This window comes from Physeter macrocephalus, chromosome 17 (genome assembly GCF_002837175.3).
Source record: "Physeter macrocephalus isolate SW-GA chromosome 17, ASM283717v5, whole genome shotgun sequence".
Classification (NCBI taxonomy): domain Eukaryota; kingdom Metazoa; phylum Chordata; class Mammalia; order Artiodactyla; family Physeteridae; genus Physeter; species Physeter macrocephalus.
In genome coordinates, this window is record NC_041230.1 from 37,208,404 (window position 1) to 37,231,424 (window position 23,021).

The window sequence follows — 23,021 nt, forward strand, 5'->3', positions numbered from 1 at the left end:
CGTGCTCCGCAACGGGAGAGGCCGCGACAGAGGGAGGCCCGCATACCACAAAAAAAAAAAAAAAAAAAAAAAAAAAAAAATGTCCTGAATAGGCAAATTTAGAGACATAAAACAGATTAGTGGTTGTCTAGGGTTAACAGGGGTGTGGGGGGGGGGCGTGTGACTGCTAAAGGGTACAGGTTTCTTTGAGGGTGATGAAAATGTTCTAAAATTGATTGTGGTGATGGTTGTACAACACTGAATATATGAAAACAAGTGAACTGTATATTTTAAATGAGTAAATTATGTGGTATGTCAATTACATCTTAATAAATTTATAGGTATACATATATATATTTTTTTAAATTACTGGTATGCTCTGCAGTTGACCTAATGACTGAAGTGGCCCCAATCACCGTTCTTTTGGATGATTGATATGGATGCTGGGAAAGAGACAGTCTCTCTCCTTTGCAAGTCTCAAACTGTATGCAAATTTGGCTATTCACTTCCAAGGCCAAATCTGGACCCTTGTCATTAGTCAGAACAGCTCTACCACTGATATTTTCAACTCCATTATTTCATTTTCCGACTATTACTCCTAATTCTTTCAACTGGTTTACTTCCTTATTCTTATATTTACTCCTTGACCCCTATGATCTCTACTTCCTTTACTCGTGTTCTCAGAGACTTGGTTTCATTTCCTTCCCTCTTCATCCCAGATCCCATGATTCATGACCTCAACCATTATCTTGCTAGGATTCCTTTGACCCCTTCTCCTACCAAACATGTTTTATAATTCTAATTGTGACTCAAAACAGTTTCTTTTCTCTGCTCTTTCAGCTCAAATTTGGGCATGGCTAAAAGGAAAAAAAAATTAAGCAGTTATGCCATTGCAAATATTTGGTATGCATTCCAGGTTACACCCCCCAACTCTACTCAGCAACCCCATCCATGGTCAGCTCCATCTCCAATTCCCTTCTGTTGTTTCTCCCATTTTCCTCAATGGCTACTCCAAATCTTCAGCTCTCTTCAAACCTCATCTCTTTCTCTTCCACTTCATGTTTTAATTTCGGGCCCCCCAGAAGAAGACCATGAAACAAAAATTTGAGTGCAAGTACTTTTCTGAAAAGATGAAACAGAAAGGGAAGGTAGACACAAGCAACCCCCCCAGGAAACTCTGGGAGCTAGGGTAGAGCCATGTGTCTCAGAGTCATCCCAGTCGAAGTGTGAAGAGTATTTATCTGTCAGCTCCCGTCAGTTGTTTAGGGCTGATTCCAGAGAATAAGCCATTAATTATTTGTCATCTCTGGCTCTGCCTTGCTCTCTGGGCAAAGTAGGTTATAAATGCTATAATAAACTCTCAGTCAAAAAGACACAGATGTTAGGCTTCACAGAATTCCCAGAACACTTTCCACAACACAGAATTCCTACAAAAATATCTGCAGCCACACCCATTCTTACCTCTTCCTCTACAATATCACACCAGGATCCAGCTCCCATCCTGTTCATGGTTAACACATTCACCTGTTTTGGGATCCTGCAGTGACTACAACTACAGTTGGCCCATGAACAACACGGGGATTAAGATCACCGACCCTCCACTAAGTTGAAAACCCACATATAATTTGTAATCCGCCCTCCATATTTGTGGTTCCACATCCTCATATTCAACGAACCTCAGATCATGTAGTACTATCAAAAAAAAATCTGAATATAAGCGGACCCATACAGTGCAAACCCATGTTGTTCAAGGTTCAACTGTACTATAGTTTTTTTCTTGCCCAGAATGATTTCCCTCTTCCTTCTTGTGTTTCCTTTGGAGAACACTTCCTCACAACTCTGAGTTTCCCAGTTGTATGAACTGATAGGTTTCCTTTTTTTTCTTGAACTAGTTTGAGTTGTATTTCTCTCGCATACAACTCAAAAGGCACTATTACAGGCCTATGACCTTCTTTAAAATATATTCATTTAACAAATCTTTATTGAATGTCTACTATGCATCCACTCTGTATCAGACAGGGATTCTGATTCCAAGGAACTCACAATCTGGTGATAGAGACAGAAGAGGATGTAAGTAATTCCCATAGTGTGATAAATGATCTGAGAGGAGCATCTCCAGCAATTATCCCGTCTTTCCAGTTTCTTCAATTTCTCCCTCTCCATAATCCCCATTCCCTCTTCACATATTCTCTTATCTCTATACCTCTTATAAGACTCCTTAACATTACATTCTCCCTCTAGTTAATGCCATATATCTTCAGACAAGCTTTTAAGAAGAGTAAGCTATTCATACTGTCTCCAGACTATTTCCCACCCAGACCTCAATATACTGCAATCTGGCTGAAATCTATTAAATTTACTATTAATAAAACAAAAGACCTCCTAAATGAAAAATCCAGTGGATACTTCAGTCTTCATCTGTGATATTTAACACTGAGGCTCTTGGGTAATCTTTCTCAAAGCATTCTCCTAAGGCTGATTTCCAAAATACCACATTCCTCACCTTTCTGAAATGTTTTTCTCAGTCTTTTTCTGAGGGTCCTCTTCCTCAGCCAAACCCTGATGCGATGGGGTCCATTAGGGAATACTATTCCCCATCCTTTTCTATTTTAATATTTCCTCTCTGGATAACCTTCTTTATGCCCATGAATTAAATTTCCATTTTTCTGAGGACAGCTCTGAAATTTGATGGTGGTCCTCTCAGGTTTCCACTGTTCTTATATATACCTCCATTAAATCAGCTATCATATGGTATTCTAATTATCAACATGCCATCTCCCATTAGAATGTCAGTTTCCTGAAGTCAGTGTGACAGGCACAGAGTAGATGCTTAATAAATATTCATGTAAATTGCTGAATAATTCTTTCATTTCCTGGAGCCTGTCAGATAATCTGCAGTATATCCCACAAATACACTATAAAACAAATTCCAGATATACGATCCATAAATTTCTCACCTTGTATTTTCTTTGTGTCCTCACTTTCCATGCTTGTCTGCATTCTTTTACCTTATATTTCATCTATAAGATAAAGGTATATTCTCAATTTAAATCAATTTTGAGAATTCCAGAATTATATATGCAAAGGGGTAGGAAAAGAATAGTTTTCTCAAACCAGAAGAGCAAAGATTGAATCTGAAACTTATCAGGTGGTTCTCCTTCCTTATTTTCTTTTCTGTAAATTTTTATCCCATCATTTCAGATTGGGCACTCCTCCATGAATCAGAGGTTTAAAACACAAATACGCACACACTCTTTAGATGTGCATTTCTCTTCACAAGCTTAGCTTAATACTAAAATTTTTTCTAACAACTCATGGTTATTTACAAGCTTAAACCTCTGTTTATATTCATTAGATGAATTTTAAAAATAACTGGCAACCCTAATATGGCCTCTCACATTCTTTAAAATGCTAAACTGATTTTTTAGAAAAATACACCAGAGTCCAATTAATTTCTTAGAGCAATAAATCAGGACTCACAGAACTCTAAAATTCTTATTTACTAAAGCACTGGGTGGTTAAAGAGAGATAGTTAATTATCCTTTCTATCTTTCATTTTAACTCTCAAACTGAAAATTCCCAAACAAAAAAATTAATGATAAATAAGAATCTTTTATAAAGTAATATACAAATATTTACTAGTTTTGTCATTTTTTAACCTAAATATTCCATTTAAAAAGGAATGGGTAGGTACATCATAGTATATCCACAGGATAGGAAATTGTTACAAGAACATTGACATTTACTTGAAATGTTTGACAGTATGGAAAAAAGCTTATGTTACAATGTAATCAAAAGAGCAATACTCAAAATTTTATCTACAGTATGACCCCAATTATGTAGAGGCAAACATAAAATTAAACTAGATGGAAAAGAGCAACATATTAACACTTGTTGTCTTTGGCTGGTGGTGTTTTATTTCACTGTTTTTCATTTTTCACAAGTTTTATAATAGAAGCTTCTAATGTTCAGCAAGCCCAATGATAGGCTCTATAAACCCCTATAAACCTTATAAATACTATCTTTTTAGTCTTTACAACAACCCTGCAAGGGAGCTATAAGGATAAAGATAGATGAGGAGAAAGTAAACAATTTGCTCAAGTTCAAACAGCTAGTAAGTGCCAGAGCTAGAATGGGAACCAAGAAAATCTGAGGCAAGGGCTACACTCTTATCTTATCCTGTTATACTGCCTCCTACATATAATTTGGAGACATATTATAAACAGACATACTATATATAAATGAAAATTTACAGGAAAATTTACATCCTTTTTTAAAGGTTGCATTATCTTTGAGCAAATGGGTTAGGATTTGGAAAAAGACTAGATTAAAAAACAGCCTGGGGCTTCCCTGCTGGCGCAGTGGTTGAGGGTCCGCCTGCCGAGGCAGGGGGCACGGGTTCGTTCCCCTGTCCGGGAGGATCCCACATGCCGCGGAGCGGCTGGGCCGCTGGGCCTGCGCGTCCGGAGCCTGTGCTCCGCGGCGCGAGAGGCCGCAGCGGTGAGAGGCCCATGCACCGCAAAAAAAAAACAAAACAAAACAGCCTGTTAAAAAAAAAGACGTATCACACATGGAGGTTTTTGCTTTGTGAGGGAGTTTAAGGACTATTTCCTTAGTTTTAATTAGTCAATCTATTCTGCTTTTTAATATAATTTTCATATTTAAAGAGGGATATAAGTTTTAAACACAAACTACCTTCTGTTCCCCTTTGTCTGTCTTTCTTATACTGTTTTCTAATAAATGGTTACTTTGTACAGTAAAATAAGATAAAGTTTGCCAAATATCTAGTAGCATTAATACAAGTCATCTATTTACCTGCTACATGCTTAAAAACATCCACAGCAAAGGACAAGTTATAACTTCCAAGGGAGGGATAACTATGAAATTATATTTTAAAGTATAAAATATAGTATAATCCCAAGAACAAAATCATCTGCCCAATAAAGCATATCATTAAGTATTTTCAGTAACTTAGTGAATAGATGCAGACTGCCATGAACAAGATTTCAGAATTATTTACTGTATTCTTACAGGGGGAAAAAGGGATTTTTTTTCCAGGTAACAGGAAGAAACTATCCTACTTACAGTTTGCACTCAATCAATTCCCCAAAACACTACTGTTAAATTCAAATTTAAGCAAGAAACTGAGCTGAACATTCCTCTTTTACGTGGCCTAGAAAATGTTAACATGAAAAGCTTTTTGAAATCTAAATAGCACCCTCAAAATATCAGAAAGATAAATGACATCTTTCTGTGCATAAGGCTGGCAGGGCTGAAAATCCCACCATATCTGCCACCACTAAGTTGTTGACAGTGGATCCCCAGCTTGGGCTCATACCAAGTGGAAACTTTCCCCTAAAGTAGGAGAGGCAAGGGAGAAACGTCCAAGATGCAAGTAATGTATCGTAAACTTCCTGTTACAATAGTTTAGATTGAGAAAAAACAGTCGATCAGGTCCAGAAACAGGCTGAGGGCACCAGAAGCCATTTCACTACAACAGCAACACTCCCGGCCTCAGGAGATTGGAGCAGCCGTTCCGCATTCATCCTCATCACCTCATCCCAGTTTCCACAAGTAACCGATAGACATCTTTCCCAGGAGAGAAGACTAACTCCACCCTGTTTCGTCAATTTGCGCTGATTAACACCACGGCCTGGCTCACCTAAACAGCTGGAGGAACTCCTTTGGAAGAGCATAGGTGGTCACTCGGGCCCTTCCCTCTTAGACCAGGGTTCTCCAACTCCTGCAGGGACTGGGCTGGTTAGCGACCCGAGGCCGGCTCCACCACAGGCGATTCACCGGCAGGGCAGCGGGTGGGTCTGAAAGTCCCGTTAACGTGCCCTCCCCCTCAGGTGATGCGGAACACAGGGTCCCACCCCCGATCTGAGAAACAACTGCCCCAGCAGTGCCCACCCCCTTCATACATCAGAACCACATGGGGAAGCGCCCGAGGATTCTTAAGTACAATCGGCCAGGCTCTAGCCGCCTAAGTGGTACGTGACAATTCTCTTTTTCCCTGTGTGGGCCTCAGCCCGGGGCGACCGCCTCCTCAGAAAGGCCCCATCCCGCCTCATCACCCCATCCCCTCATGTGGGTCGGTTAAGAAGGTTAGAGCGGGGCGTTCTGCATCCCAGACCTTCCACAGGAGGCGACGGGCGGGTTCCGAGGCGGGGCTGAGGCAGGACCCGAACGCGCAGGGAGTGGAGGCCGTGGCCTTTACCCTTAAGTCGCAGCGCCCAGGGATTCGCCCTTTCTCCCTTGCTTCCGCCTAGCACGACGCCCGACCTGGTTTCCCGCCGAGAAGACCAGGCGCGTGTCGGTGGGGCGGGACTTCCGGCCGCCCCGCCCCCACGCGGAGTCTCTCGCTGGCCGCTTCTCGCCCACATTCTAAAGGACAGCGGATAGCAAGTGTGCGCCTGTTTAAGTAGTGGAAAGTCACAATATGAAGGGGAAATCCTCTAATCTCACTGCTCCCTGTGTAAAGGGCTTTCTTTGCGCAGAGGGGCGTTCGCCCGAAGGAGTTAGGAGAACGGGCTCTGGGGTCGCTGAGGCCGGCGTCGTGGCCTCGGGTAGGTGTGCGCAGGCGTGGGGAGCAAGCCGTCTGAGCCCCAAGCGCTGCCATCATTAATCTTTAACAACCTTCCCTCCCCTTTGTATCCTGTTCTTGTTTTCTGATAAAACTATACATCTGAAATATTTGTCTTATTTAAATTGTATTTAAATTTTTTTTTTTTTTTTTTTTACTGTGCGCTGGCCTCTCACTGCTGTGACCTCCAGTTGGGGAGCACAGGCTCCGCGGCCATGGCTCACGGGCCTAGCCGCTCCGCGGCATGTGGGATCTTCCCGGACCGGGGCACGAATCCGTGTCCTCTGCATCGGCAGGCGGACTCTCAACCACTGCACCACCAGGGAAGTCCTAAAAAAATTTTTTTTTAATTTATTTATTTTTATTTTTGGCCGTGTGCGGGCTCTCTCTGGTTGTGGCTACTCTTCTTTGAGGTGCGTGGGCGTCTCACTGCAGTGGCTTCTCGTTGCAGAGAGCGGGCTGTAGGTGCACAGGCTTCAGTAGTGGCACACGGGCTCAGTAGTTGTGGCTTGTGGGCTCTAGAGCGCAGGCTCAGTAGCTTGTGGCACGCGGGCTTAGTTGCTCTGCAGCATGTGGGATTTTCCTGGACCAGGGCTCAAATCCGTGTCCCCTTCATTGGCAGGTGGATTCTTAACCACTGTGTCACCAGGGAAGCCCCTTTTATTTTTTTTAACATCTTTATTGGAGTATAATTGCTTTACAATGTTGTTAGTTGCTGCTGTAAAACAAAGTGAATCAGCTATATGTATACATATATCCCCATATCCCCTCCCTCTTGCGTCTCCCACCCTCCCTATCCCATCCCTTTAGGTGGACACAAAGCACCAGCTGATCTCCCTGTGCTATGCAGCTGCTTCCCACTAGCTATTTTACATTTGGTATTGTATATATGTCTATGCCACTCTCACTTCCTCCCAGCTAACTTCCCCCTCCCCGTGTCCTCAAGTCCATTCTCTACGTCTGCGTCTTTATTCCTGTCCTGACCCTAGGTTCTTCAGAACCTTTTTTTTTTTTAAGGTTACATATTTATGTGTTAGCATACAGTGTTTCTCTTTCTGACTTACTTTACTCTGTATGACAGTCTGTAAGTCCATCCACCTCACTACAAATAACAATTTCATTTCTTTTTACGGCAGAGTAATATTCCATTGTATATATGTGCCACATCTTCTTTATCCATTCATCAGTCGATGGACACTTAGGTTGCTTCCAAGTCCTGGGGGAAGCCCCTTTTAAATCGTATTTTAACAAACAGTGATGGTATTAAGATGTCCACAGCTAAAATCTCCACGTGCCTTAAATTCATTATTTAAGATTATAAGAAAAAAATATTTTAAGTTATTTCTAATGTAACACAGGACCTTTTTAAAAAAAATTTTAATTTATTTTTGGCTGCATTGGGTCTTCATTGCTGTGTGTGGGCTTTTCTCTAGTTGTGGTGAGCGGGGGCTATTCTTCGTTGTGGTGTGCGGGCTGTGCGGGCTTCTCATTGCGGTGGCTTCTCTTGTTGAGGAGCACAGGCTCTAGGCGTGTGGGCTTCAGTAGTTGTGGCACACGGGCTCAGTAGTTGTCGCTCACAAGCTCTAGAGTGCAGGCTCAGTAGTTGTGGCACACGGGCTTAATTGCTCCACAGCATGTGGGATCTTCCCGGACCAGGGATCAAACCCATGTCCCCTGCATTGGCAGACGGATTCTTATCCACTGCACCACCAGGGAAGTCCATACAAGACATTTCTATGATAAGTAACTTTGAAATAGCAAGTCAGAAATAATGAACTCAGTTAGAAATGGATAGCTTTTATTCTCTGAGAAAACTGTTTCCTTCCTCCTTCCACCTCAGCTCCCCAAAGAACAAGACTACATTATTACAAATGAGAAAAATGTTTATTAAGGAAACAACAGTTCTCCCTTAGCAGAACTTTACAGACTAGAGCACAACCTGAAGGCAATTACAGTTTCAATCGTTAACACACTATAGGGTACTTATTCTACAACTGGAAAGTTGCTGAAGTTTGTGACATGCCACTATAAATGTAAGTATTATTAAAAATTATAAATTGTTTGGTGATTACTTTGATAACCTCTTGAGCAGCAGCTCCTGCAAGGAAAAAGGAGAAAAGCAAACCTTAGAAAAAGGTAAATTTCAAGAGTTCTATAAAAATATTCAATTCTGTAAAGAAAACCTTTCTTTTCCAAAACCAAAGATGTTTAAAAGTAATCCAAAACAGACGTAACTTACTGAGTCATATCAAAACAAAGGACTACAATTTTTTATAACTATGTTATTAAAGGAAATAAAAATTTTGTTCTATACATTCACACCCTGGGATATTATGCCATAGTTTAAAAGAAAGAAGTATTTTTAATTATCGTGGTTTTAAAAGACTGGCAAAATATATTAAGCAAGAAAAAGTCAAAACAGTAGTATGGATGACTGCACTTTTTTTAAAGGCTAAATATAGGCAGAAAGGATTCTCAAAGGATACCCTCTGTTGCATTTGAATTTTACCCTGTGCATGTTTTATAATAAAAAGGGGGTAAAGGGGCTTCCCTGGTGGTGCAGTGGTTAAGAATCCGCCTGCCAATGCAGGGGACACGGGTTCGAGCCCTGGTCCGGGAAGATCTCACATGCCGCGGAGCAACTAAGCCCGTGTGCCACAACTACTGAGCCTGCTCTCCAGAGCCCGTGAGCCACACTCCTGAAGCCCGGGTGCATAAAGCCCGTGCTCTGCAACAGGAGAAGCCACCACAATGAGAAGCCCGCACACCGCAACTAGAGGAAGCCCGCATGCAGCAACAAAGACCCAATGCAGCCAAAAATAAATAAATAAAATAAATAAATTTTTTTTAAAAGGGAGGGTAAAGGAATATCTGTAATTTGGAAAGGATCTATATTAGATACCCAGACTACTATACTCAGTAACAGTCTGAGTATACGGTAACAGTAACAAGTTTTAAAGTTACTATTCAAAACAAAACAACAGAAAAAAAAACCCAAAACTACCAAGAAAACAATTTTTCATCTTTTATAATCTGAAGCTTCCGCTTTCACATTCACTGATTCAGTAAAATTTGAGACTCTACTGTGTACCAGATACTGTCCTAGGCACTAGGGACACAGCAGGGAACAAAAGACAAAAATCCTTATCCTCATGGATCTTACTTTTCAGTAGTGAGGGAGAGAGAATTTACAAATAAGTAAAATGTCAAGTGACTAAGTGGTAAGGAGAAAAAGCAAGGAAGGGGGATATGATGCAAGAGGAGGGACTATTTTAAATCAGGGATGGCCTCACAGGGAAGATAATATTTAAACAAAGACCTGAAAGAAATGACTTGTGCAGAATGATTATAGAATGCACATGTTATAGACCGAATGCATGTCCCCAAAAATTCTTACGTTAAAGCCTTAACCCCCAATGTTACCATATTTGGAGATGGAGTTGGAGTCTTTGGGAGGTAATTAGGTAATTGAGGTCATGGGGGTGGGGCCCTCATCATGGGATCAGTATACTTCTAAGAGACACCAGAGAGCCTCCTCGCCTTCCTGCACAAAGAAGAGGTTATGGCACACAGCAAGATGGTGACTGCCTACAAGCCACGAAGAGAGGCCTCACCAGAAACCAACTATGCTGGCCCTGACCTCAAACTTCCAGGCTCCAAGGAGTTTTATTTAAGAGATGGTATTGTTGAGTTGGGCCCTGAAGAACAGGTAGATTTTAGACATGCAGGGAACAGGGAGACTTAAGGCAAATGAGCCCAGAGTGGGGTAAAGATTCAAGGAGCGGGAAATCAAAGGGCATGTCTAGGGGAAAAGCAAGTAACTTGAAAAAACCAAGGCCAGAAAGGCTGGGTAAAACCAGAACACAGAATGTTTTAAATGTCGAATGAAAGACTCTGGATTTATTTTCTGAGGACTACTGTAGTGTATGTGTGTGTACTGCCATGTCAGAGGGTTAGTTAAGTGAGAGACACAATCAGAGCTATGCTTTAGAAAGATTAATTACTCTTCAGGAGTTTCAAATGGACAGCAGTGGGACAGATGGAAAGCAGGGAGACCAGTTTGGGGGCTACCAAAATAATCTAAACTCAGTATTAACATTGTGCTTCACTGACCTCCCTAGTTAAAACAGCTGGGAAAACAAAACTTCACAACTGTACTATATAACAACAGGTGACAGTCTTCTCATCTCTGGAACTCACCCCCTAAGAATGCAGCAATGGTGTGTGGTTCAGCAGCTCCGTATCGGCAACTACAGGAAAGGATGGAGACATGAACATAGATTAGCCTTATGACAGGACAGTATTGTCTCTTGCATTCCCTAAAAAAATACTCACAATTCATGGACATAATCATCTTTCACCATTATGGATAATCCATATTCCTGAAGGAAGCCAGTGAGACAAGACTTCAACTTGCCTATATCTTCTTCAACTTGATAGTTAGATACCCCTAAAATATATATAGGCAAATTAATTTTCATTAAATATGTGACTCAAAATTATTGGCTATCTCCTTCATTTAATCCAGTTTTAGGTGTTCTAGTCAAAACATTAAGGTGTAAAACTGAAATAAGAACAAAAATAATGGAAAGTATGAGACTAATATTTGCAACTATCACAAACCTGTAACAATCAAAGAAACCGTCTAAAATCTATTAAAAATTTGAGTTTGACAAATCTGCTTTGTTCAGTGCTCCTTACCCAGTATCTAGAAGAGTATCTGACACGTAGTGGTGCTCAATAATTATTTGATAGAACTGAATGAATGAGAAAGTAATGTCCTATTTATACCCTTTACAAAACTATAGCGTTTATTACCCATTTCCAGAGATTAAATGACACATATAAAACTATAATAATAGGTAACACTTATGGAGCATTAATAGTTGCTGGACATTGTTCTAAACACCATCTAAAATATTAATTCATTTAATCCTTACAGCAACCCTATGAAGTAGGCACTATTATTATCTTCATTTTACAGATAAGGAAACTGAGGCACAAACAGATTAAGTTATTTGCCCGAGTTACTTAGCTCATAAGTAGCAAAACTGCGATATGAGCCCAGGCAGTTCTTAATGATTAAACTATGATGTCTCCAAAGGTAACCTATTATTATTATTACTACTGGAAGGAAAAATGTAATTGCCATAATATCCAGGTATTACTAAACCCCTCTAGTTTATTTTATTTTTTAACCCCTCTAGTTTAAAAACTATCATTGGGACTTCCCTGGTGGCACAGTGGTTAAGAATCCACCTGCCAACGCAGGGGACACAGGTTTGAGCCCTGGTCTGGGAAGATCCCACATGCCGCGGAGCAACTAAGCCCGTGCGCCACAACTACTGAGCCTGCGCTCTAGAGCCTGCAAGCCACAACTACTAAGCCCGCATGCCACAACTACTGAAGCCTGCACACCTAGAGCCCGTGCTCTGCAACAAGAGAAGCCACCACAATGAGAAGCCCGCGCACTGCCATGAAGAGTAGCCCCCACTCGCCGCAACTAGAGAAAGCCCGTGTGCAGCAACGAAGACCCAACGCAGCCAAAAAATAAACTAATTAATAAAAAAAAACCTGTCATCACTCCTTCTCAAAATAGTAGCATCTACCCTTTATTGAGTACTTAAAAAAAGCTAAGCAGTATGTTAAGTAATTTTCAGACATCGCGCATCTAACCCTTACAATCTAATAGAGTAGTTATTATTATCACCTTTCCATACTGAGAGAACTGAGACTTGGAGGGAAATAGTGACTCACCCAAGATCAAGAGATAATAAGTGATAGAACTTGGATTTGAACCTAGGTTTAACTCCAAAGCCTGTGCTCTATGTAATAGCTAATCTCCCATGATGGCTCCCCAAGGAACACCTCTTTGTGCCCTTGTGTGGTCCCCCTTCCGCTCTTAATCTAATGTGACCCTGTGAAGCCAACAGAACATGACATAAGTGATGCTGTGACTTCCAAGGCCAAGTCATAAAAAGCCTTGTACCTTACACCTGGGTCTTTTGGAATGTTAACTCTGGGGAAGGCAGCCACTATGTAAGAAATCTAGGACTCCCATGCTAAAAGGAAGCGCCAAGTAGCCATGTGGAGAGAGAGGCCTGACAAGCACCCGCCCACTCCCCCCACAGCAGTTCCGGATATCCCAACTAAAGTGCCACACATGTGAGTGAGCATTTCTTCTTGGATGACTCCAGCCCCAGGCGTCATGCAACTCCATGAGATCCCCTTCCCCCAGTGAGAACTGCCTAACCAAGCCCAGCCAATCCACAAAGTAACGAGACAGAAAGATTGATTGTTTTAAACAACTAAATTTGGGGATGGTTGGTTATGCAAGAGATAACCAAAAATACATTCTAAGCAAACAATACAAATAAAGCAATACATATTTGGTGTTTATTCCTTTTCCTTTTCTGGTAAGCTTGCTCATTAAGATCATAACTCAGTGGGTATACTACATCAGTTGGGGCAACGGGTTTTATGACACACTCAGAATGTGCTGCTATGCAATAATACTGCACAATTAAAATTATCATCTTAATAAAGATATCCTGGGCAACTGAAGACCTTTGAGCATATGCCAATTCCCCAATTACTACATTAACAGTTAACAAAAAATAGATACTGAGCAAAGAAACATCTTCAGAGTTCTGAGCTCAGAAATCACAGACATACTTCTTGTGGCTTTCTCTTCCACTAAATCAAACTCAGTGTGAGTCTCAGAAGTAAACTGTACAAACTGACAGGAAAAAATTTTATCCTATATGCAATCAACCAACAGTCCCCTGTGTTGAATCAAACACTACTTGCAACTGGTTACACTTAAAAAACAAATGGTATTTCCTCACTGAGACAAACCAGGTATAAACTGTTTACAGTGTGACTTCAAGCATCACTACTGCAAACACCCCAAGAATCCTTTAAGATTTCATTCTATTTAAATATTTATTTAAGGTGTTATTGGGGACTTCCCTGGTGGCGCAGTGGTTAAGAATCTGCCTGCCAGTGCAGGGGTCATGGGTTCGAGCCCTGATCCGGGAAGATCCCACATGCCGCGGAGCAACTAAGCCCGTGTGCCACAACTACTGAGCCATGTGCCACAACTACTGAAACCCACACGCCTAGAGCCCGTGCTCTGCAACACAGACAAGCCACCGCAATGAGAAGCCTGCACACCGCAAGAAAAGTAGCCCCCGCTTGCCGCAACTAGAGAAAGCCTGCGCGCAGCAACAAAGACCCAACACAGACAAAAATAAATAATTTAAAAAAAAAAAAAAAAAAAAAGGTTTTATTGGGAAGTCCCTGGTGGTCCAGTGGTTAGGACTTCGAGCTTTCACTGCTGTGGCCTGGGTTCAATCCCTGGTCAGGGAACTAAGATCCCACAAGCCATGCCGTGCGGCCAAAAAACAAGACTTTATTGTATTTGATAATTTGATTGCTATTCTTACCTGGATATCTACCATGTTGTTTATGAAATCTATCAACAGCCCGTAACATTAAGTATAATACTATCTCATTATCTGGATTGTCCATGCTGGAAACTGAAAGGAAAAAAATTTCAGTATAATTTGTGTAATTCATGACACAAAAACAAGGAAGGACTGAATTTACTATATACTCAAGTTTCAGAATACAAGGCAATTCTATCATAAAATTTAAATATTTTGTGACAATAAAATAGAAAATGATAAATAATTATAAAATAAAGGGAGATACGTTACTGACATAAAACCCAATTGTCTTATAGGCTATTAGCTATGGTCACATAACCTCTACTAAGGTAGTATTATGCTGACTCTAGCTCTTCTACATATCACACAACTTACTCAGTGACCTAAATAGGATTTTATGTATGTATATATTAAGTTTTATATTTGAAATTACGACTTCTTGGACAGGTTTATAGAATAAAATTTAGAGCATAAATATTTACATTATCCTTTATGTTATCACCATACACTCTACTATACATTCTGTTATACACAAAATATTTATATCCTTAGAATTAATAACCTAGCATCAAAAGGTTATTACTTACTAATTTCATCCTTGTTAATTGTATGCAAGCCATATTCTTCAGCTAAGGATCGACATCTCACCAATCGAAGAAATGCAGAATTGCTGCCTGAACACAGAAAAGACATTATGGAAGTAAATGGTTAAGATACATGACTATCCCGATTAAGAACAGGAAATTCTGTGTATCCTCTTTATAGACATGGAAGTATGAAGAAAAGGTTCTAATAGTTAGCAGAGACGGCACCAGAACACAAGTTATCTTAAATTCATGTCCTTGGCATTACAAACAGTTCGGCACTGACTACATAGGTGATGGCACTTCTCTGAGCCTCAGTTTTCACTTGTAAAATGGAGATATATTGTTTACCTTTGAGCTGTTCTGTGGATCAAAAGTGTAACTGTGTACAGTACATACCAAGCAGAATGCCTGATAGGGCTCAATGAATAGTAGTTTTTATCATTATTATGGACAAGCAGTACTGACGGAGAGTGTTATACATATTGTGCTCTGAGTATATGTAAGGCTTTAAAAAAAAAAAAAAAAAAGCAAAACACTTTGTATTATGGAAATTTTCAAACATATCCCAATAGAGACCAGAATAATAAACTCTCAAATACCCAACACATCCAGCTTTTAATCTGGTATCATATAATCTAATAGCACAAACACTAATGCATAAACACGGTGTAAGATTAGTAGTGGAACAAAACATTGAAACTAAGCCTAAACAAACATGTTGAAGAATCTTAAAATGAATAATTTGGATAAATAATTTTAAGGATGGGTAACATACAAAATATAGACTTGCAGAAACTAGGGGTCATAGCTATAGGGAAAAATCCTCAGATGGCATGTAAAACAGATTTTATTACTCTTAAACTAACTCTGAAATTCTCTGGGCCTACTCAGGAGTTATCAAGAAGACCCCAGAAGCCTAGCCACTCTGAAACTAGATGGCAAAATTTTTAATTCTATCACAGTCATTTAACACTGATCAAAGTTAGTATTTAAACCAATACTGTCAATGTACATGTGACTCAAGACTTCACACCCGAAGTCATCAGATAAAACTTTCCCAAGTTATTTAAAATGAGTAAGCTGAAAATAATTCTGTATTACTGACAATATTTTTAAATTGATCTTCATGTCTTTTTAGCATTAGATAATATGCTCTACCTCTGACCAGTGTTAGATTACCCTCTCCATTTATTATGAGAAAAAAAAAACCTTACCCAATAATTACCTATGTCAAGACCACTGAGACCATGGAAAATTTTTAATTTCAACCATTTAAAATTGCTGGGAACATTTCCCATGGCACATTTTTATCAAACAAAATAAGGAAATTAAGTCAAGGTGACTTACAGAGTAATTTTAATTCTTTCTCTGAAATGGACTCTGGTGCCTGTAAAGAGATAAATGCAGATTTTGCTCCAGTATAAAAGCAGATTAACAGAGGGTGCAGTACAAAGCCCATCACTATGACAGGCCTTCTCATTAGCAGGCAAGTGAGGACCCCTCTAAAGAAGCTTTGAGCCAGTGCCACACCTTCTCTCTAAGCCTTTTCTGGCTGGAGTTACATGCTGCAATCAGGCCTATATGGAGCTGTACTGTCCATCAAAGGCAGTGTGCCCAGCAGCTTACCTGGCCTATAGACTGAAGCAATTTGGCAACGTGATTACGCACAGCAGCAGCATCTTTCTTTGCTTTTTCACGGTAACTGGAAAAGAACAACAAAAAGCTACTATTAACGAATATTTAAATTACCAAATTTGGGGACTTCCCTGGTGGCGCAGTGGTTAAGAATCCACCTGCCAGTGCAGGGGACACGGGTTCGAGCCCTGGGCCGGGAAGATCCCACATGCCGCGGAGCAACTAAGCCCATGTGCCACAACTACTGAGCCTGAGCTCTAGAGCCCATGAGCCACAACTACTGAGCCCACGTACCACAACTACTGAAGCCCGCGTGCCTAGAGCCCATGCTCCGCAACAAGAGAAGCCACGGCAATGAGAAGACCGTGCACCGCAACGAAGAGTAGCCCCCACTCGGCACAACCGGAGAAAGCCCATGCGCAGCAACAAAGACCCAACACAGCCAAATATAAATAAATAAATAATAAATTGCCAAATGTAAATATCACCATGAATCAAACAAAAAATGTCTTTCCCTTTAATGAAAAAATACTGATCTGAAAACACATGAAATGTGACAATGCCATGGAAATGCTACCAGCACCTGTTAGTGGTTGCTGATGGATTCTTGGACTGCGCTAATAACCTAGGCTCCCTCAATAATTAACAGCACCTAACTTAAAAACTGCCCTCCTAGAGAGATCCATGATCCATGCTTCTCTGACAGAGGACCTAACAAAATATGTTGCAAAAGAACACAATCTCCTTGAAATCAAGTCCAAGGAAAGTTAAATACTTCAAAACTATCCATCTACAAATTCATGTAAAACTTTTAAGTCTATTTACATTTTCACCCTCTAGAGATGATCAGTGTTAAGCTGACTGCCTCTGATATGAGGTCATAATTCTTTTGTCCTCAACTGACTTTTCCCAAGTTTTAGGTAGTTGAACTTTTAGGCTAGGGCAATAAAGATGTGTTAGAGAATGACTGAGATGAAGAGTACACTCTGTCTAGGGAACAGAGACCTTCTCTGAGTGCCATTATCTGGCCCCTGAAGAAACAAGGCCAGTGGCCCTGGATTCATCAGCACCATGCCCGAAGTACACAAGGGTAATATCCATCGAGACCTGTCCTTATGACAATCTACCTGGGTTCAGGCTAGTGATACCTGGATAGCAGGTGTCTATCTATAGTCATGAACTCTTTAAACTATGAAAATTAATGACAAAAAATTCATCAAAACTAAAGACTTCGAAGTTTTAAATTACAGATAAAAGAGAGTATAGGGCCATGGTTAAGAGTACAGAGGTGAGTTTCATAGATTCAAATCTTGGTTTTGCCATTTCCCAGTTGTCAGACACTGAAAAAATTACCTCTCCTATGTCTTAGTTTTCCTCACCTGTAAAAATGGGACAATAATAGTATCTCTCTCATAGGGCTGTTGTGAATATTAAATTAGTTAATACATAGAACAGTTGATAGCACAGAGTTAAGTGCTCAAATGTTAGGTTTTATCTTGAAATATGAAAAATAAAATCTGACCCCTCAGGGGGTATGTGGGAACTCTATATACTTTCTGCCCAATTTTGCTGTGAACTCAAATATTCTTAAAAATAAAATATATTTTTAAAAAATCTGCCCCCTAAGTTTTTTAGCTTATTTTTATAAATTTATTTAATTTATTTATTTTTGGCTGCATTGGGTCTTCATTGTTGCACGCGGGCTTTCTCTAAGTTGTGGCGAGTGGAGGCTACTCTTCGTTGCGGTGCGCGGGCTTCTCATTGCAGTAGCTTCTCTTGTTGAGGAGCACGGGCTCTAGGTGTGCAGGCTTCCGTAGCTGTGGTTCACGGGCTCTAGAGCACAGGCTCAGTAGTTGTGATGCACAGGCTTAGTTACTCCGCGGCATGTGGAATCTTCCCCGACCAGGGATAGAACCTGTGTCCCTGCATTGGCAGGGGGATTCTTAACCACTACGCCACTAGGGAAGTCCCTTATTTTTAAAGTGATAAGATTATAACAGGTTTCCATTTGATTTCTGATTTCTGGTAGGCTGATAAAATATGTTCATCTCTAATATAAACAGACTGATTTTTCTACTACATAGTTTGAAAACAGGTGACTTACACATTTTGCAGTTTTATATATTTGCCTGAATCTGCAATCATATCAGGAATTGTGCCTCGAACAGGTAAATTTCCTTGACCCTCTTTGGCCACAAATTCCTTTAAGGCACGAGCTAAAATCCAAAATGTCGGAGTCTAAAAGAAGCAAAAAAAATTAATATTAAGTGACATCTGAATTTGACCCAAAGGTTAAGGTGGCACTATTTTTACTTTTTTTGTTATTGTTACCTGTTTGGTGATATTTATGCAGCGATCATCATTAAATATATCTTCAATACTGCTTGGGATCTAACAAAGGAACATGAAACATTTACTTATACTAAGAATTAATATAAGTTCACTTTTATTTTCACTGCCCACTTTAACTTTCACTGCAATTTTCCAAACAAGTTCAAAAACAAACTTAGACTTTTATTCAGAATCACCACCAGATAGAGATTTGTTGGGGAAACAGCAAATGGAAGAAAGTCCCCTCCTGCCCACTGCTGTTAGCATTAAAGACTGACCTATTCTCTTACATCATAAATAGAGTAAAGAAGGAGCCTAAGTAAATCTTTTTATAGTCATATTTGAAGACAGAACAAAGATAACAGACATTAACACCAAGCTAGATTTGTAGTCCTTCATGTTTTTCCATCTTTTCAAAAATCTGAAACCCTTACACCCTAATTAGTGACTGCTGAAAGAGACAACCACTCTGACAAAAACAAGGTAGTTAAATTAAGGACGTTTAATGCTAGCAAGAACATCATACATTAATAAAAACTATAGAAATCTTAGGCTTTGATTCTACTGTTGTGTGGAAAAAAGAACTTTCTTACTGGTAATTCCTAACTGCTCTCTCTGCTTCCACTCCCAGTCCCCTACAGTCTTTTGTCCTCACAAGAGCCAGAATAATTTTTTTAGAAATATAAATCAGGTCACTCCATTCCCCTGCTCAAAACACTTTAGTGGCCTGCAGTGCCTTTATGATCAGGCCCTTTCTGCCTCTCCAAACTTAAATCCCTCCCACCTCTTTCCCCCTTGTTTACTTCATTCCAGTCACAGTGGCTCTCATACTGATCCCTGAACAAATGCCGAGCATCATCCCACTTCTGGGCCTTTGCGCATGTGCTTCCTTGGCCTGAAAAGCTCCTCCTCCAGACCTCTGCATGACACTTCACTTAGGCTTCTGCTTAAACACATTTCTTTGAGAGTCTCCCTGGCCCCCTCTGATCCCAGACCTCCTCTCCATCATGCTCTACCCCTTTGTTCTACTCTAATTTTGTTCACAGCACCTGGTACATTTGTCTGTTTGCTTAGTTCACTGTCCCCCAACCATGAGAACCTTGTTTTTTTTTTAATTGGGGTAAATTTTACATTCAGCAAGATGTACAAATCTTAAATGTACAATTCAATGTTTTTTGATAACTATACACATACTTCTAACCATCACCCCAACTGAGACACAGAAAATTTTCATCACCCCAGAAAACTGTGTGATTCACAGAGCACACACTTTTTTCGTTACGCGGGCCTCTCACTGTTGCGGCCTCTCTCTCCCGTTGCGGAGCACAGGCTCCGGACGCGCAGGCTCAGCGGCCATGGCTCATGGGCCCAGCCGCTCCACGGCATGTGGGATCTTCCCAGACCGGGGCACGAACCTGTGTCCCCTGCATCAGCAGGAGGACTCTCAACCACTGTGCCACCGGGGAAGCCCAGAGCACACACTTTTAATCACTCAGCAACACTACCTCATTGTCTCCAAAAAGTATGTAATGACACCTTGAGTGCTTTCCTAACTTGAAAGGTAGCATTTTTTCCTGTTTTAAATTATAAGAAAATTCTGGGAATTCCCTGGTGGTCCAGTGGTTAGGACTCACACTGCTGAGGGCCCGGGTTCAATCCCTGTCAGGGAACTAAGATCCCACAATCTGTGTGGTGCAGCCAAAAAAAGATTAAAAAAAAAAAAAAGTTAAAAAAATTATAAGAAAATTCTAACTTATACTACCCGTTGTATTATTCCAAAGTTCCCCAAAAAACTCACTGGCCAGAATTCAAAAACAAAACAACAGGGCTTCCCTGGTGGTGCAGTGGTTGAGAGTCCGCCTGCTGATGCAGGGGACACAGGTTTGTGCCCCGGTCTGGGAAGATCCCACGTGCCGTGGAGCAGCTGGGCCCGTGAGCCATGGCCGCTGAGCCTGCATGTCCAGAGCCTGTGCTCCGCAATGGGAGAGGCCACAACAGTGAGAGGCCCACGTACCGCAAAACAAAACAAAACAAAAAAACAAAGGGCATCTAAACTAGGTTATCCTCCAAGTAATTTTTAAGGTATACAATGTCATTAAGAACATCTTCCAATATATCCAAATAATTACTGTCAAAAGCAAAGCAGGGTAAGATTTAACTTTTCAGGCAACACTATTTTGGACCAGCAAAATACCACCTTCATTATATAATTCCTACCCCCAAACACTTATTATTGACAAATCATGTACTTCAAACAATTAATTTATATAAATCACTGTATCAAATTATATGCTGAAGCACTGAGATCCATTTTAACAAGGACAATACAGAATCTTATTAAAAGAATATTCAAGCTGTATTACAGATATTAATTTCTAACCAACTCTACAATTTGAGAAATATTAAATCTAAAATCAACTTTCACGTATGAGGACTTCAGAAAACACCTTTCATTTGTGAATACCTCAGCAGCTCTTAATACCTGAGTTGTATTTAGTGCTGTGTTCACATTTTTAATAGCTTCTTCAAAATTCTCTTCATCTTCCAGAGCCCCATTTTCATTCTTTAGAATTCCTATTAAAATAGAAATTGATTAGCAAACAACAGCCCTTTTCTTTTTACACTTTCTCTCCCCCCAGCATTATGGAGATAACCTTGTCAGATTCTGAAGGGAGGATTATATACTGAACCTTAAGAAGAAATATGGCTAATCACTAGTCATTCTTAAAACTACACAAGGAGTGGCTCCTTAACCTCCCAAGGAAAATAAAATAAAAGCTCATTGGGCTTCCCTGGTGGCACAGTGGTTGAGAATCCACCTGCCGATGTAGGGGACACGGGTTCGTGCCCCGGTCCGGGAAGATCCCATATGCTGCGGAGCGGCTAGGCCCATGAGCCATGGCCACTGAGCCTGCGCGTCCGGAGCCTGTGCTCCACAACGGGTGAGGCCACAACAGTGAGAGGCCCGCATACCGCAAAAAAAAAAAAAAAAGCTCAGGATGGGGGCTTCCCTGTTGTCGCAGTGGTTAAGAAACCGCCTGCCAATGCAGGGGACACCGGTTCAAGACCTGGTCCAGGAAGATCCCACATGCCGCGGAGCAACTAAGCCCGTGCGCCAAAACTACTGAACCTGCACTCTAGAGCCCACGAGCCACAACTACTGAAGCCCACGCACCTAGAGCCTGTGCTCCTCAACAAGAGAAGCCACCGCAATGAGAAGCCCGCGCACCGAAGCGAAGAGTAGCCCCCGCTCGCCGCAAGCAAAGAAAGCCCACGTGCAGCAACGAAGACCCAATGCAGCCAAAAATAAATAAATTTTAAAAAAGAACTCATGATGGCATCATCTGACAAAGGTGTTGACAGAAATCCAATAAACATTAGCTTCAAGCAATATGCTTTTCAAACTTTATACATTTAATCACATCCCATATTACCTTGTCTAATCAAATCTCTGAAGTCTTCTTTTTCTTTATACGTTTTAGGTATTCGTCCATTTGTCTAAATTGGGTTAAAAAATTTTTAATCTAGTTGTAAAAACTCAAAATATGGAAATTGAAAGTCCAGTTTCCCCCTATCCATATGAGATTTCATCAGCAAATCTATACCTCGGTGAAATCAGCTGACTTGATAGAAAACAGAAACTGTGGGCCATTTCTCTACATTCATTCCCCCCTGCCAGTTTCAGAATGACATCTGTTCAAATTTCATTTTGTTAATAAAAATGTCAGTATCAAAAGAGAAACTGCTAGATTTAAACTAGCAGTTTAAATCAGCTGCCCTATAACCACATAAGGAAAAAAAATCAATGTCCCACCCCCTCCAATGAAATTCTTTATAATAAACTGAAAAAATACAGTCACATATGGAATTTCTTTTTTCAAGAAAGGACATACTTCACTATACCACTGTGCTAAATATTTAGCTATGATCACAATCCATGGAGTGTGGCTATGGTCCTAAAAATAAAAGAATCAAAGGAAATATCAGTATTAGTTAACATTAATTAGTTAACATTTATTTTTCACTATACCATATCATTTTCAACAAATTCAACAATATTTATTAAATTCAATCATTCAGCAATGTTTACATCTCTCAGTATATGTGGAATAATGAACGAAGGAAAATGAACTGGGTTAACAAAAATTGCTTTACAAAGATTTTGAAGGCAGTGTCCAATTTAATTCTAATAAGGCAGGTATATACTATGATTGTCCCCATTTTACCATTAAGAAAACTGTCTCAGGGACTGCCACCCAAAAACAAAGCTCAAGTATCTTGATTTCAGATACCAATCCTAGACTAAGGAAAAGGGATCCTTTCTGTGTTTTCTGATGAACCAAATACCTGCATTTAATTTATATGTGTATATATATATATATATATACATATACATATATATATATATGCCTTAAATTACATGGCCTGTTATAAATATCATTATTTCTATAA

General features: G+C 40.3%; 3 protein-coding genes across 3 annotated transcripts in view; 1 reads left to right on the forward strand and 2 right to left on the reverse strand.

The window, feature by feature from the left end:
• TERB1 (telomere repeat binding bouquet formation protein 1) overlaps window positions 1–2,967 on the reverse strand; it is a 43,819-nt gene extending 40,852 nt beyond the window's left edge. The window contains exon 1 of the mRNA XM_007125928.2: window positions 2,937–2,967. Coding sequence (XP_007125990.2) covers window positions 2,937–2,967 — 31 coding nt within the window. The remainder of the gene's footprint in view (window positions 1–2,936) is intronic.
• The window catches only part of LOC102976114 (core-binding factor subunit beta), a 245,217-nt gene that overhangs the window by 180,158 nt on the left and 42,038 nt on the right, over window positions 1–23,021 (forward strand). The window lies entirely within an intron of this gene.
• LOC102980633 (NEDD8-activating enzyme E1 regulatory subunit) lies at window positions 8,343–22,546 on the reverse strand. Its single transcript, XM_028478209.2, has 12 exons — window positions 22,463–22,546; window positions 22,004–22,067; window positions 21,052–21,143; window positions 18,570–18,629; window positions 18,343–18,476; window positions 16,230–16,305; window positions 15,951–15,990; window positions 14,604–14,690; window positions 14,014–14,106; window positions 10,901–11,015; window positions 10,766–10,815; window positions 8,343–8,663 (listed from the first exon to the last, which is right to left on the reverse strand). The coding sequence occupies exons 5-12, from the start codon at window positions 18,381–18,383 to the stop codon at window positions 8,554–8,556; spliced, it is 612 nt and encodes a 203-aa protein (XP_028334010.1). The 5' UTR covers window positions 18,384–18,476; window positions 18,570–18,629; window positions 21,052–21,143; window positions 22,004–22,067; window positions 22,463–22,546; the 3' UTR covers window positions 8,343–8,553.